General features: G+C 39.3%; 1 protein-coding gene across 4 annotated transcripts in view; it reads right to left on the bottom strand.

The window, feature by feature from the left end:
• The window catches only part of ryr1b (ryanodine receptor 1b (skeletal)), a 155,333-nt gene that overhangs the window by 35,859 nt on the left and 102,910 nt on the right, over window positions 1-16,564 (bottom strand). For 2 of the 4 annotated variants that reach the window (XM_067419066.1, XM_067419067.1), the window contains 13 exons: window positions 15,580-15,750; window positions 13,960-14,019; window positions 13,353-13,487; window positions 13,157-13,269; window positions 12,977-13,073; window positions 12,799-12,905; window positions 11,072-11,123; window positions 10,903-10,983; window positions 6,581-6,680; window positions 4,078-4,157; window positions 3,876-3,952; window positions 3,645-3,718; window positions 1,296-1,313 (listed from right to left, as the gene is read on the bottom strand). In XM_067419066.1, coding sequence (XP_067275167.1) covers window positions 1,296-1,313; window positions 3,645-3,718; window positions 3,876-3,952; window positions 4,078-4,157; window positions 6,581-6,680; window positions 10,903-10,983; window positions 11,072-11,123; window positions 12,799-12,905; window positions 12,977-13,073; window positions 13,157-13,269; window positions 13,353-13,487; window positions 13,960-14,019; window positions 15,580-15,750 — 1,165 coding nt within the window. The remainder of the gene's footprint in view (window positions 1-1,295; window positions 1,314-3,644; window positions 3,719-3,875; window positions 3,953-4,077; window positions 4,158-6,580; window positions 6,681-10,902; window positions 10,984-11,071; window positions 11,124-12,798; window positions 12,906-12,976; window positions 13,074-13,156; window positions 13,270-13,352; window positions 13,488-13,959; window positions 14,020-15,579; window positions 15,751-16,564) is intronic. The other 2 variants (XM_067419069.1, XM_067419068.1) reach the window with 2 other exon arrangements.

Genomic DNA, 16,564 nt, shown 5'->3' with positions numbered 1-16,564 from the left:
GCTTGAGGACGTCACCGCGTTGCGCGCTTGTCATTCTTTAGCTCCGCCCACACGATACGCCTCCAGGCGCTCGGTTTTTTCCGAAAAGACTCGGTACAGCCCATATTTCTTTTATAAATATGATAAAACTAAAGACTTTTCGGAGATATGAAGGATGCAATACTACTCTATAGGTACTCAAGATTGACATGAGATTGACTGAAACTGAGTGTTTCACCCCCCCTTTAAAGGCCTTTTGAAGCAAACTGATGCGTTTTTTTTCCTAGTCAGGTAGCCCTGAGTTTAATTTTATTTTGCCTTTCTACTGCAGAGGCAATCAAGTTTTATTTAAAGCCAGGGGTAAAGTGCACTTTTAAGAATGTTTTTTGGATCCGGCCCCTAGAATGCTCTTGTGGGTTGCAAGAGTTTCTAGGGTATTTTGGGTGGTTGCTATGTGGCTATTTCCAAATATCATGTCTAATATCAATTTCAAAAGAAAAGAGTACGAGACAAGGTTGAGAAAATATGAACAATATTAACAGTGATGTTTGGCTTAGCAATCAACACTAAAAAGGAGAACAAATCTTGGCAAACGTCATAAAAATGAAATGGAAGAAGAGTTTGGTTGATGTTATTGATGAAGGTTAATGAAGGTTAAAACTGCTCTACAAACTAGAAACTAGATCTTTTCTAAAGTGTACTATAGTCTGCCATGACAGACGCTTTTGTCCTTCTAAACATGGCAGCTCATTATTTGAGGGAATGTTTCAAATAATGCTAGATGGCTCATTTCAGTGGATAAAATACTTTGGGAGTTTCTTGAATCTGCAAATCATTTCATGTTTCCGGTGACAGTGGTCACCACAGTTCTCTGTGATCTCCTCAGAGAAAACTGATCAGAAAAGAAAGGACAAATGTCTTTCTTTGCTCTCAATCAGTCAATGAATGCTGGAGTTACAGTAGATCTGTGACAGAGCACTCAAGGGCAAAGCGCAAAGAAACTTTACAGCCATTGCTGACATAATGGGACGAACTCTATCAAGAAAACAGAATTCAATAAGACAATCATAATGTGGAATGCGTCTTTTGTTTTCTAAGAAATGTATAGGAGTTGGCTGCCCCAAAACCTTTTGCAATGACTGAAGAGTTATCTTTTTTAAGTTCCCTTGAGTGCGAAATGAAATGCAGGTAAACTACACGCCAGCGAAAGGAGGTCTTCACAATGTAAGAACTGGAAAAAGGAGGAAGACAGCAGGAGATGGGACAGAAGGAAAGAGAGAGAGTGACGATAAATATATAGAGGCAAGATTATTTACCACGTTCTAGCTTCATGTCTGAAAAACAAGAAGGAGGAAAGAAGGAGAGGAGAGGCATATAAAGGGAGGTTGGGGATGGAGTGATGGTGGTGGAGAGAAAGAGAGAGAGGCAGTGAGTTGGACGATTTCCGGCATGAGAAATACAGATGTGGTCAGAATTATTGGCACCCCTGGTAAATATGATCAAAGATGGCTGTAAAAAATAAATTGTTTATCCTTTTGATCTATTATTTTAAAAATCACAAAAATCTAACCATTCCTTGAAATAAAATAATGCAAAGTCAGAGGAAAATAACATTATTAAATATATGATTTTCTCCAAAACACATTGGCAACAATTATTAGCACCTCTAGAATATTTTATGAGTAAAATATCTCTGAAGTATATTTTCATTAATTTAAAAAAATGTATCACACCAGGGTGACAAGGAGCATTAAATTGTCCAGCTATGATTTCCTGTTCCACATGAGTATAAATATGAGGAAACACAAAGGCCAAATTCCCTTAATCATTCACAATGAGCAAAACCACAGAATATAATTCTGATGAGCAGCAAAAGATTGTTGAGCTTCACTAAATAGAAAGTGGCTGTAGGAAAAGAGCTAAAGCATTGAAAATCCCCATTTCCACCATCAGGGCAATAATTAAAAAGTTCTAACCTCACGAATCTGCCTGAGAGAGGACGTGTGTCTATCGTCCTCAATACAGGGTGAGGAGGAGAGTTTGAGTGGACGAAGACTCTCCAAGGATCACAGATGGACATTTGCAGAGATTAGTTGAGTCTTGGGGTCAGAAAGCTTTTTTTTTTAAAAGCCAATCAAACAACCCCTTCATCACTATATGATGTTTGGGAAGGTTTCAAGAGAAATCCTCCTCGCTCATCCAGAATCGAACTCCAGCGTATTCAGTTGTCAGACACGACAGGATATTCAAAATGGACCTAGTTCTGTGGTCAGATGAAACTATAAAAAGATGGGTTTGGTGCAAACAAGGATATAAAGTACCCATGTCCACGGTTGAACATAATGCTGGATCTTTTTTTACTTCAGTGGAAGGTTAGATTTTTTAAATAAAAGATCAAAAGGCTAAACAATGTATTAAAACTGTTATTTTTACAGCCATATTTAACAGGGGTGCCAATAATTCTAACCACAACTGCATAACATGCTAACATGAACAGATACACTTTGACGATTCTGTAAGAAACAAAGATAATGCACATTAAACACTTACACATACACATGAAAACGTTGCCTGTGGACCAAAGCATTGTTATGCATTCAGATGATAGAGTACAAAATAAGAAACATTTACTTCAGAAGAAAAAATGAAATATTAACACTTGTTTTCAAGCAATATATATTGAATTAAGTTTTTTTTTTTTTTTTTTTTACACCAATGGCAAATTGTTTTTTAAAGCATAAACCTCACTACAATTTGTTACGTTTATGCTTCAAAATTTTAAAAAACTATTTTGCAATGGGGTAAGAAAAGTAAACTTTATATATATATATATATTCAGAAAACAAGTCCTATCATTTCATAACATTTCTCTTCTCAAGTAAGATTTTTACTTAGAAATAAGACTGATTAAGATATTGATCCTGTGGCCATATGATAAACCAACAATATTTACAATAATTGTGATTTTTTTTTTACTTTACTTTAAAAAAAAATATTTTCAATCATAGTTTCAATCATAACTACATTCAAATGTAGTTTCTGTTAAGGCCAGTTCACACCAGTTTTAATACAAAACAACACACACACACACACACACACACACACGCAGGCACACACGCACACACACACACACACACACTACGTCATAGTATGTTTCCATCCACCTTTTATGGGCATTTTGGGATATCGCATAAAAACACTTAATGGAAACAGCAAGATGTGCATGAATTCTAAAAATGTGCATGAAAAACTCACATGATTGCGTTCACAAACACCAACATCCCAATGCAAAAGAACATAATAGCTTTTTTGCACAGAATCAAGTCATTCATGACGTAGGGAAAAAAACAGAAAAACTTGCATTTTTATTAGATATTTTGCACCAATTTTCTAGGAAGTGATGATTTTGTTCATTTGAACACATGGGAAGGAAATGCTGCTTTTTTTTTGCAAATGTTTCATGCGATATTCCACGTTAAATGTGCAACTTTGGATGGAAATATAGCTAGTGTAGAGGAGTTTACATATTTGTTCTAATCTTTTCATACATTTTTTCATACTGAAAAATCTTACTTGGTGTGAAAAGGTCTTAAACTCAAGGATATTTTCATTTCTAAAACATGCTGTGAAGAGACACAAGGGTGTGTTTTTGAATGGTGACTCACTTGAGCCTTCCTCTGACACCATACCAAGACCCTCAGCTTTATTCTGCCTCTCAAATGCGTTCAGGTCCAGAACACTGTCAACAAACAAAACACCATATTTATGTCATACTGTAGATCTGCCATATAGGCAGCACTGTAGAAGACACTCTTTGTTACCAATACTGCTACAGTCCCACATAATTGTCAATGCAATATTATATAATCTCTTTCAAGAAAGTGATGGCCATGTACCTGCAGGTTTGCATGAGAGCCTGCAAGCTCAGGAAGAAGCCTACATCTTTCTTGTCCTTCAGGTAGTCTAACATCCTCTGTCAAAGACATCAACAGAGTGTTATTTTTCAGTTAAACTATTTGTTCATCCAGCCTGGCAACATCGTTATGGCATTAAACAGGCACATTATTTGTACAGATAGAGAGCGTGCTGTCAGCTGACCTGTTGAACATCACTGTTTCCACCGTTGAGGATGGAGATGCCAAGTTTGAGAGTAGAGGACACCATGACTCCTGTCTCACCTGAGACAACACATTACGAGGGACAATTATATTTGACCAAACCTGTGTGATTGTTAGTCAAACTGGTAAAGAAACAAAACTGGTAAATCTGCTGGAAACATTTACACTACTGTTTGGAGTAAGATTTTGATCTTATGCTCACCAAGGCTGCATTTACTTGATAAAAAATTAATTTCAATAAATTTTAAAATGCCATTTATTCTTACCAGGTTTCCGACACCTTGGTTAACTTCAAATTCAAGGACCTTACAAAGACTTTCCAGATCCATTACCCTTAAATTCAAGGACTTAATGTGGGGAGACATTTCAAGTGAGGGCAAGGTTACATTGTTTTCTTGTGTTGTCTATGCAAAAAAAAATGTTTTTGTCCCTATAAGAGAGATCTGATTTGTTGTATTTCTGTTTTGCATAAAACTGAAGAATATTTGGTACATCCTAGTCTGTATTCTCTTCTCTTTTTTTAAAATAGCCCATAGTGTTTAGTTTATATCACAGCTTGGCCAGAGTCGTTGAGCTCTGTAAAGCCGTTTCCTCCTAATCTCGAACTCGTAATCACCTAAATATCGCTTTAAAATATCATTCTGTACAGAATTCAAACTGGTCCGATACATTTTATGGTCTGTGCTGACTCTATCACATGATCTAATCACATGATTAGAAATTTAAGTCTAATCGTTCCCTATCTCTTATATAGTGCACTGTTTGAACCTTTTCTATCCCCTAATAAAGTGCAGTTTGATCGTTTCCTGTCCCCTATATAGTGATTTGATTGGACAGAAATTCTGAGCAGAGTCGACAGAAAAATGAGCAGAGTGAGGTCATCAAATCATTGATCCATATAGGTAGAAGTGAGAGACTTTGGGCCCTATTTTAACGATCTAAAACGCGAGTGTCAAAGCGCGAAGCACAAGTAACTTTGTGGGCGGGTCTCGGCGCTGTTGCTATTTTCCCGGCGGGATAAATGGCTCTTGCGCCCAGCGCAAATCTAAAATGGGTTTGTCTGAAGTAGCTTCGTTATTCATAGGTGTGGTTTGGCCGTAACGTGAATAAACCAATCAGAGCGGCATCCAACATTCCCTTTAAAAGCAGGTGCGCAAGTTCCCTTATGGATTGCTATTATTATGGCGTATTTACCAGGTGCACGCCAGGAGCGGTTCACAGCCGAGGAGACTGATGTTCTTGGAAGAGCAGTGAAAGACAGAGAAGTTGTGTTGTATGGGGATGGGTGAAACCCACCCAAAATAGCGTCGGTTGAACAGTTTTTTCAGTTTTTCAGTCGATTTTTTTTTTTCCTGGTTCTTGACGGACAAACCAATTTGTCAGATGTCCTTATATTCATATATGTCTTGCCACTATTGGGCAAACAGGTCTGATCCTTAATTACTACAATTAGCCTGAATAATTTGTAAGCTTATGTAAGGCATAATTGTAAGTTATGCCTATTTTTTCACATCTTCGTGGCACACCACAATGATTTCCGTCATCTCATGTGTTAATATTTTTTTAGTGTAACAATTTATGATTTGCAAAAATAACTGTTGCATCTGTGTAGATTACATGAGCAAAGTGTGTGCGCGTTGTGCACGCTATACATTATGGTCAAGCATGCGCCCTTAAAATAGCATAATGAACAACACGCAGCGCGCCACAGACTTTAGACTAGGTAAATGGTAAATGGACTGCATTTATATAGCGCTTTTATACAAAGCGCTTTACATTTTTGCCTCACATTCACCCATTCATACACCGACGGCGATGTCAGCCATGTAAGGCGCCATCCAGCTCGTCAGGAGCAGCTGGGGTTAGGTGTCTTGCTCATTGACACTTCGACACTTGGTCAAGTGGAACCGTGGATTGAACCACCAACCTTCTGGTTTTTAGACAATCTACATGAACCACTGAGCCACTGCCGCCCCACTGTTTTTTTCTGGTCAGTGGCGCAATTGTTTAATGGAACAGGAAAATAGCACCAGGGATTGTTTGCGCCGGAACACGCCTCCTTTTTTGCTCTGAACCGCCCAGGGAGCGCAAGTTCATTCACTAGTTTATCGACGTGCTTCTGTGGAGGGAAAAGCGCGCTTTGCGTGGGTGCAAAATAGGAATGACGCATGCGTCGGTGTACAAAGTCAATTGCGCTGGGTGCAAGATAGGGCCCTTTAAGTTTTAAATGCTTAAATGTTAGTTTTATCATTGTTTTGGAGCACACTAGCTTATAGATAGGCTAACATATTGTTACATTGGTGTCGAAAGCGGGGAGGAAGGAGGGGTGTGCTGTCGAAGAGCCCTCGTTGGATGAGCGAGAAAGGCCAATGCGTCACACAGTCATACTAAAAGCCAAAAAAACGTTTGATTTCATGGAGAATTTAAAGAGTTAGGAACTTTTTAAGACCAGCAGTAACCCTGTTTAGTGATTGTGTGTGCACCTTTGCAGGCACTGATCATCTGCAGCACCATCTCAGCCGCTCCGCGGTCATGCAGGCGGGACTGCTGGTACAGAAGCCTCTGCTTTTCCATCTCCTTCTCCTGTTAGATACAAACAAACAATCCAGTCAGAATGATGCCCGGCTCTAAACACCCCTGCCCCACAATCAACCGACACACACACACGCACTCATACACTAAGCACTATACTTTATCTAAGGGGGATCATGAAAATCTTATCTAGTAAAGATGTCGTTTAAAATAACTATTTTGAGTTAACTTCTTAATCAGCACTTCATTCATCTACACACACACACCTCACACACCCTTTTCATCCAAAACACAAGTGCTATTAGTCATATGTCCGTTATTTGAGCCGTTCACGTTTGCTGGCTGGCACAAACGTTAGACTACAGCAAGCAGACCTGCTCTCCCTGAACCGTGAGACACATCTGTATGATTCCACTGGCTCTTCCCTCTGTTTTAACCACATTTCACACAAACCCTCACACCATGACTGCTGTATCGGCTCACAGCAGCAGGCATTTAAACATATAAAAATCATATGAAATATACACTACGGTTTGGGGATTTTAAAATGCTCTTAATCTCAACCAGGCTGCAATTATTTGCTAAAAAAATTAGAAACAGCAATGTTGTGAAATAATATTATAAAATTAAATAACTTAACAGGCTAAACTTAAAATTATTTAACAGTCATTATTCCAGTCTTCAATGTCATGTGGCCTTCCAGAAATCATTCAAAAATATACCATATTATTATTATTATCATCATTGTCTAAAACTGTTGTGCTGCTTAATATTTTTGAGGAAACTGTGATAATTTTTTTCCCCCAGGATTCTTTAATGAATAGAACATACAAAAAAACATTTATTTGAAATGTTTTGTAGCCTTCTAAATGTTTTAATGTCTCTTTTGATCAACTGAATGAAAAAAAATCTAGCTGACCTTAAAACGTTTGAAAAGTAGGGGATAAAAGATAAACACGATATAAACCCTGAGCTCTAAAAAAATAAAAGCAAAGGAGTATACTGCAGTTTTTAAAAGTTACAGTATTGCAATTCTTGTTTGAGATCGTTATTAATCGTCAGTGTCTTAGGATATACTATTTAGGATAACAACAGCATATTCACAATAATAATACATCTCACAATAAACTGAAGGAATTTTTTTCAGTAGTCTTGAACATTTATCGAAGTAAGCCATTAGCAATTTGGTGGAGATGGTATCCTGTTGATAAAAAGGATTATACAAGTACATACAATGCATGAAGCGCGCTGATCTTTAAGCTGAACCCACCCCTAAAAGCACCCAAGCGTCCCGCCGCCAAACCCCCAACCCCAGCAAGAAGCCCCACCCACTCCCACCCCGCCCTGAGAGCCAGGCCATGTGACTTAATAGTGTATTGGAAATCTTTGTAATGAATCATATTTTTTCCTGTTTTTTATTTCTTTAAATGGAAAATGTCAAGTGTGTTCTTTCTGTAATGTGAAGTTCTGGATGTGTTGTGTGTGTCTGTGCAGGCTTTTACTGTAGTCTTTGGTGAGTACAGAAAAAAGACACAAAAAAATTTCAAAACAAAAACATGGAGACACTTTTGGAGACACAGAAGATTATCACATACAGGACTGATCTAAATCCAGAAAATTCTGTCAGCCTTCATTAAACCCTCACCACACACATCTGGAATCCTTTAACTTCGCTTCTCGCCTTGTCGTAATTCGCATAATTATAGATGACAACTCAAAAATGATAACACTATTAAAGTGTTCATAACGCGAGAAATCAAATTTAAAGAATGCATTTGAAGATTTTATGTTTGTTCGGAGCATTTTGCTTTGTAGACGAGTGTAATAGAGAGTTTCTTTTCTTCACAAAGAAACTTGTGTTGACAGATGAAGCCATTAACAATAGTTAATTATAGGAATTATTTAATTACAGAATAACATCTTACATTTTGTATTTACAACCCGATCTCACAAGAATACATAACTATATTATGAGGTGGCAATTTCATTATTAACTTTTAAGATGTGAATCGTATGAAAACTTATAATTTTTAGAAATAAAAAAAGCAGATCCACCCTTAACCTCACCCCTAAACCTAACCTTAATTCGGGCGTAATCTAGATGAAAATGTAAAACTGTACGAACGAGGTCTTATGAATTGGCCACAAACTTGCCAAAACGTAAAATAGTTACAAATAGCCACGAGACTGTGTTGCAGTTTTTTTTACATAATGTCACAGAAGTCAGGTGGTAAGTCAGAGCTCTCCAAAATTTAAGGTAACATTTTATTTAAAGGTGACTTAGTTAAATGTACTTAACATAACAATAACAGTACATTACTGTATGCATAAAAGTAAATCAAACCCTAACTGTGACTCTATAGTAAGTACATGTAGTTCATTAATTGTACTCAGTACTTATCTGAGTCAGTACAATGTCACTACGTCACTTTAACCAAAATTAATAGCTCACCAATATTTGGGCGCTTTTTACTTTCCTTTTTTACTCATTATAGTAATCCTGAGTTAAGCTAACAACACAGTATTAAAATCTGCAGATAATATGCATAGCACACACAAATACTATACTAGTCTGAAATAGTCCATTTGCTATTAGATGGAGATATTGTATTGATTTTTGTAGTATGGTATTTACAATACAAGTAAATTTTACATTTCTCTCAATGTCTTCTAAAATTTCCTTTCCCAAAAATCTTACAATTATGCTACTTATTCTTTGGAAGAGCCTATGTTACCAAAAGCACACCTTAAGGCGGGCGTACACGGTGCGATTTTTGCTGTCGTACGAACTCGCAGACAATTTTTTTTTCTCGGGAGAAATCGCGTGGACATCGTGGATGCTCGTATGGTCGCGGCTCGCACCGTGTGAGAGGAAATACGAGACGAGCCGAGCACGTTAAGAGCACCTCCCGACCTTACGATAATTTTTAAACATGTTTAAAAAGTTCGGGGAGTCGGCCCGATTTTTACCAGCTGTCCCCTATTGCCAAATCATGCTCAAGCACGTCACATACGCTCAATCTATAGCCTATGACTAGCTCAGTGGCTGCCACATACTGCGTTCACACACACACACACACACACACACACACACTTTCTCTCTCTCACGTGCACTCTTCTCTCTCCCTCTGGTTGTTTCGGTTAAAAGGAATGGCTGTTCTCTGCTTTTCAACAAATCATTTTCACACCTTTTTTCTTTATTTTTTGTATCTAAAGCCATAGCAGCAACATTGAAAGCTCCGGTGTCAGTGTTACATGAAAACTCGTGTGATCGCGGCCGGCTCGCGGTGCAAACAGTCGTGCCGTGTACCAGCTGATTTGATGCGATGATCAAATTAAATGACTCGTAGCGTCTGCAATATCTCACGACCTTCCGAGTGTCCGAATTCGCACAGTGTACGCCCGCCTTTAAAGATACCTTGAAATGCTGTATAGTCAGCTCACTAGGTTATAGCAACTGAAACTCCTTCACGAGGTGAGAAGGTGAAGATACATTTTCTGCATTTAAATCATAACAGGAAGAACAAAAAAATCCTTGGGGTTAGTAGGTCAGTAAAGCTGTGAGACAAAAGATGCAGACAGAATGTAAAACTACAGGCGACTGCCAACAAACTCAGAAAAGAAAGGGTTCTGGAGAGATGGGATTGGTAATGTATTAGGAGACCAGTTAAGGGTGTTCGTTGAGTGTGTGTATGAGTGCGTACTTAAGTCTCACACACAAACACACACTCCAGATATCATCAACAGTGCCAATAATACACTACTCTAAGTAGCCAGAGAGAGAACAGCAATGCAGTTTTCAGGCCCGAATCAGCCTATTTTGCATTATTGGTCTCCCAGCTCGGGGGTAAGTGCTAGAAAAACTATTCACACTTCTATTAGCTTCCTTTTTAATGATCATTGGTCTACAAATGAAGCCAAATGGGTTAAAACTGATGTGTTCAGCATGTCTTCTTCTGTTTTTTCGTTTTCTTTGTTTGTTTCATCTGTTTTGTATGCAGCCATCTCTCAAGTCATGCAATAAACACGAACATAAAGTGTTAAAAAGACAAAGACTCAGATCCAGCAAAGGAGTGCACAGAGCAGTCGACAACAAGTATAGAAAAAAGAGAGAGGGAGAAATAGAGATGAAAGGATGAGAGACACAGCGCGAGTCATGGAGTGTGCGGGGTGCAGTGGTTCTGGACGTGTTCACTCAGTGCGTGGCAGGAGCTGTAGCTGTAGCTGTTGGCTCCGCTGACTCCCATGGCCCCAGCCCCAGGCCCCCCCATACCATCTCTGCCTGTCGCACCTCAAAGGCTGGCTCCTCGCCCCCCTCCTCTCCCCCTTCGTCCTCCTCACCAATGTGGCAGCTCTACACGGAGAGATATGTAAGGTTAGCTTGCACTACAAATGTCTACAAACAAAGACATGAGGTCTTGAAAGTTACATTTCCCACTTACTTTTGCCATAATATCAGCATATGACATGTACAGATGATCCACTTCAAGTTTACTGCAGTGGAGATGAAACAAATGTGAGACTTGACAAATATTATCAATTTAATTGCACTGAAACTATTGTGATGAGAACTAAACTTGAACTGAATTGAGCTGGATAATAAAAATGTCTTCTTTAGAGCTGAAGAATTGATGAACTTTGCAACACCGACACTGTCGTTGTTATTTTGCAGATGTTGTTTATGCTTTAAACAGCAACTTTACACACTAGCTAAAGTTAGAAAAGTGAAATTGTGTTTACCACCCCTTTAATATACACTACTGTTTGGGTTCTTACAATTTTTTTTAAAACTTTAATTCTGCAAGCATGCATTACATTTCTCAAAAGTGACAATAATAATGTAAAATGTTCCAAAAGATTTTCATTTAAAATTGTTATATTTCTAATTCTAAACTCAAATTTTTTATAAAAAATGATTAACTTTGCAACATTGACACTGTCATTGAATATTTTTTTAAGTGCACCACAATTTTAAAGGGGTCATCGGATGCTAAATTCACTTTTATATGGTGTTTGCTTATAAATGTGTCTTTGCAGTGTGTGGACACAACCACCCTACAATGATAAAAATCCATTCACTCCTCACTTTTAATCATCAAAAAGCCTAAACACTCTCAACAATCCAGCTGTTTAAATGAGCAGAGCAGTATGATGTCATATTGCTTATGCTCTCCCCACAACAACTGACAGACTGTCCCATATTAGCACATTTCCATCCTCAGCCAGCTGTACACTGTCCGCCAAGGCAGCACTTCACGTGTCTACACCCCACGGAAGAGAGGGGTTGGGTGAGCAGTAGCTCATTATCATTTAAAGAGACATTCACCGAAAACGAAATGGGTAGCTGTGAACAGAGCTGTTTTTGAGGAGGTAAAAAGGGTGTTGTTTCACACAAAACATCGAGGAATTTCAACCTAAGAATGTTACAGACTTTACATGAAGACTCACACCAACTTGTAGAAAATGGGCATCCGATGACCCCTTTAACATTTTTTAAAGACTTGGGGCCAGATTTACTAACAGCTTTGCCCCATTTGCATTGTTACTGAACTAACCAAATCCAAATTTAACTAATTTGAACTGAATAATGACAATTGCCTTCTGTAGAGCTGCTTTATAAATGAATTGAGTTTGAGAACGGTCTTCAATAGAGCAGTTTTACTAACTAAAGATGTTTTATTATTATAGTTATTATTCTTTTTTATTTCTGTGAAGCTGCTTTGAAACAACCTGTATTGTATAATGCACTATATATATATATATATACTGTATATATATTAAATGTTGATGACTTGACTGTGGCAAGCAGCGGGGCGAGGGACCGTGAGAGCGGGCCGGTGACGAGTGCTAATGAGTACCAGCTGCGCGACACACCGGTCTCGTCTCGCGGCCAAGTGACGGGAGCATAAAAGGAGGAGTGAAGGCAGCGGAAGACGAGAGAGGACCAGGCCTGGATTTATATTATGTTTTGTTTACGTTTTATTATGTGTGTGTGTGGGCATTCGTCCGTGAGGGGCTGCCCGCGGTTTACTTTCACTTTGTTTATTTAATAAAAGTTGTTAAACGTTCGCCGGTTCCCGCCTCCTTCCTTCCAATCTACGAACTTTATTACATTGACAATAAATACTGTGTCAAGACCCGTTCACCAAACAATGAGAGGTTTGCTTACGCTTTCTCGGTGAGAGCAGTGCGGCTAAAGTGGAGGATGAGCTGATGAAGGGGGTCTGGTTTTGTTTCGGTTTCTTCCTCTTCTTCCTCTTCCTGCTCCAGCGCTTTCTGCAAAAACCAGCGCTATGAACAAACTGCGCTCAACGGGATGTGAACAGGGAGCGGATACGCAAACTTACGGATAGGTCATCTATCATCTTGTCTTCAAACGAGTAGCCTTCATTTTCGATCCAGTTGCGCTTGTAGCCGTCAAGGAACAGGTTAGACGCCCTGTGCCTGGAGTGAAAGGAAAATCAAATTTGTGAAATCTCAATTTACCTCTGGACATCATTTAACTAAGGTTACTTGTGTCTTCATACTTGGGGAGGTTGTACAGTGGTGTCATTCTGAAGCAGGCCACCACTGCCTTGCGACGCTGTTTGGACAGAAGCTTGTGCCAAACTGTCTTCTTGCACTTGAACGCATGCTCAATCTGATGGAAGATAAAGAGGATAAAGGCTTAACATTAAGGAAAAAGAGTGTGTAGCTGTATGTAAATGTGCAAACAGGCCTCACCAGCTCAATGTGGTAGAGAACAGCCGAAACTTCCTGAACTCTCTTCACAACCTTCTCCGGTGCATCAGCGTCTTCAGCTTGACCTGAGGTCTCTTTATACAGTGCCATCTGCCAGCGCATGGATGGGTCGTCAACCTACAGGCAGACAGAGATGTATACATGCAGACACTTATATTATACCACAGACTTTAGATATACAAAGACAGTGCAATCACATTACTAAAAATGGGAGAAACAATGTGATGGAACAAGTCCCGCCTTTTAAATAAAAGTGCCAATCAGCAATTGGTAACGTCACAAGCTCCGGTTGCAATATTTTGACTGCAAAAAATGATGACTACACATGGGCATTGGCTGGTCTAGCCTGAAAAATGCATTTTTTTTATCACGATTTGGGCATTTGGAAACAAAATTTATTCCATTTTTCATTTCAAATATTTAATTTAATTTGATATTTCCCATTCAAAGAGATAGGAGCTGTACTTGCATTAATGAAATAGCTACTCAAGAGGCGTTTCAAAGATGGCCGCCGAGTGAAATGACTTGCCTTATAGAGACTTGAATTATACCAAAGAGGATTTCTTCACTTGACTGCGTCTGTACTTACCTTGCCCTGTAGATGCATGTTATTCTGCAGAAACTCCCTCACTTCCTCATCTGTGTCTTTCTGTAACATTCAAATCACCAAAAAGTCAACAAAATTGATACAATTTTATAGTGTTGGGTGTAATGCATTAAAATTAGTTTTTTTCCCCTTGAAAAGTAAGCTAAGGGATTACTCTTAATTGTTCTGTAATTTAATTACCTTTAATTTACAGGTACGTCTGATGTAATTGCATTCATTTTTTATAGATTATAGAACAATTATATATAGAAAACAATATTGAATTTAATATCTAATGTTAAAATGTATTTTTTAATGTAACCTTCTCCCTTTAATACATTGGTCAGTTCAAGAATAATTCATCCAATTTTATATTATTTATTTGAATGAATGAAAAGAGCAGTTGTCATGTCTATCCTTGTATTGTTCAACTGGTCGAGGTGGATATGGGATTTAGAAAGTAATTAGTAATAAGTAATCCAATACTTTTTTTTAAAGACAGTAATTATTATATTCATCTAATTACTCTTTTGAAGACTGTTGAAGACCCAACACTGCTATATACACTACTGTTAAAAAGTTTGGGGTCAGTACCATTTTTTAAAAACTTTTATTCTGCAAGGATGCATTAAATTGATCAAAAGTGACAATAAAATGTAAAATGTTACAAAAGATTTTCATTTAAAATAAATTATCTTCTTTTCAACTTAAAATTTCTTTTTTGATTCTTTGCATAAAATCATGGTTTACACACAAACATGAAAAAAAGGTTTCTTGAGCAACAAATCATCATCTTAGAAGGATTTCTGGAGAATCATGTGACACTGAAGAGTAGAAATCTAGACGCACCCTAGCGGCAGCAAATCTAATCTGCCGCGAGTGTCGTCTAGCAACTCTCAATACAAATGCCAAACTCTGGTCGGGCCAATCACATTGTGTATAGAGTCGGTGGGCGGGGCCATAATGACGTCGGCCGAGTTGCGCTTGCGTGCTTCTAGCAAACACAGAAACTGGCGAACGGCGGTCTTTCGAATCAGCTTTGACCGCGACTCTGGAAGACTCGCAGTTAAGCTTTTCTCTGAGAAAAGAACAAAGAACGGCACTGAAGTCATTCTTAAGAAGGGAAGATGTGTTCGGAGTTTAGCCGACCGGATACGGTGAATGTTTAATCAGTCAGCGAGCTCTGCTTCACCTTCTTTGCTCTGGTTGGTTGTAGCGCTATCCTATCGCGTGCAGAGGGAGTTTGAAAGACAACCGTTTATCCCGCCCCTCAGATTGAGCTGTCAATGGTGAGTTTCCAGACCAAACATCTTGATGTGGGTCTGGCTTGTCAGGCTAGAAGAGTGGCGTTACGTAATGATGCTGAAAATTTAGCTTTGATCAAATATATAGAAAAGATATAATATATATTCAAACAGAAAAGTAATTTAAAAATGTCACTGTTTTGTGCTGTGTTTTTGATAAAATAAACTCAGCCTTGGTGAGCAGAAGAGACTTATTTCAAAAACATCACAAAATCTTACTGACCCCTAACTTTTATAGTATAATATAAAAAAAATTAAATCAGTCAATCAAACATCTTAATCATTCTATATGGCTTTAACATATGGTATGGCTAAGTACCAGAGAGTAGCGTATCTTGGCCATATTTATGAGCTCTTGGTCTGCAGGCGAGCACATGTTGAGGCCGATGGGGAGCAGTTTCTTCAGAGCCGCTACGATCAGCGAGGTCTGCACGGAGTAACGGTCCCCACGACGCTTCTTCTTGGTCCGCTCAACATCTGAGCCTCCACCCTAGAAAAATCAATAGGTTACTATCGTAACCCCGGTTCTCTGAAACATCGAGTGGAGAGATCCACCTATGGGAAGGGCATCCGTACCTGACCTCTGCAGAAGCATCCAATTGCACCAAGTCTGACAAGACAGGCAGGAGCGCGCAGCCAATGCCCAGTAAGGCCCCACCCCTTACCAGCGGGCATATATGGGCTGCATACGCTACTGTACATCAGTAAGTATATTCGCTTCTCGTGCGGTAAGCGGGGCAACGCTGGTGGATCTCTCCACTCGATGTTTCAGAGAACCGGGGTTACGATAGTAACCTATTGTTCTCTTTCATCATCTCGTTTCGAGATCCACCTATGGGAGAGACATGGACAGCTCCCCGATTGCCCAATACACTCACAGTGAGGTCCTGTTAGCCAGAAAAAGACGGTCACCCCGAGGGGCGGTGCACGACGCGTCTCATAATCATGAACTCGCCACACCGACGCAACCGCGTAACTGCGGTGTGAAGCAGGACATGAAACATAGGCTATGTGTGTCACACATAAGGAAGGCAGGGTTAGGAAGACCCCACCCCCAAGACCGAATGTGCTACTGAGGTTCTGGTGACATCCAGCCTGTAGTAACGCACAAACGTATGGGGAGAAGCCCAACTGGCCGCAGAACAGATATCCTGCAGTGATACTCCCCTGAACAGAGCCCAAGAGGCGGCCAAGCCCCTCGTGGAATGAGCTCTGATGTTCCCTGGGGGTTGCACTCCCTTTGATTCATATGCCAAGATTATAGCGTCCACAAGCCAATGTGAGAGGCGTTGTTTAGACAGGGG

This window comes from Pseudorasbora parva, chromosome 16, assembly GCF_024679245.1.
Source record: "Pseudorasbora parva isolate DD20220531a chromosome 16, ASM2467924v1, whole genome shotgun sequence".
NCBI lineage: Eukaryota > Metazoa > Chordata > Actinopteri > Cypriniformes > Gobionidae > Pseudorasbora > Pseudorasbora parva.
This window is presented reverse-complemented; position numbering and strand designations above follow the sequence as displayed.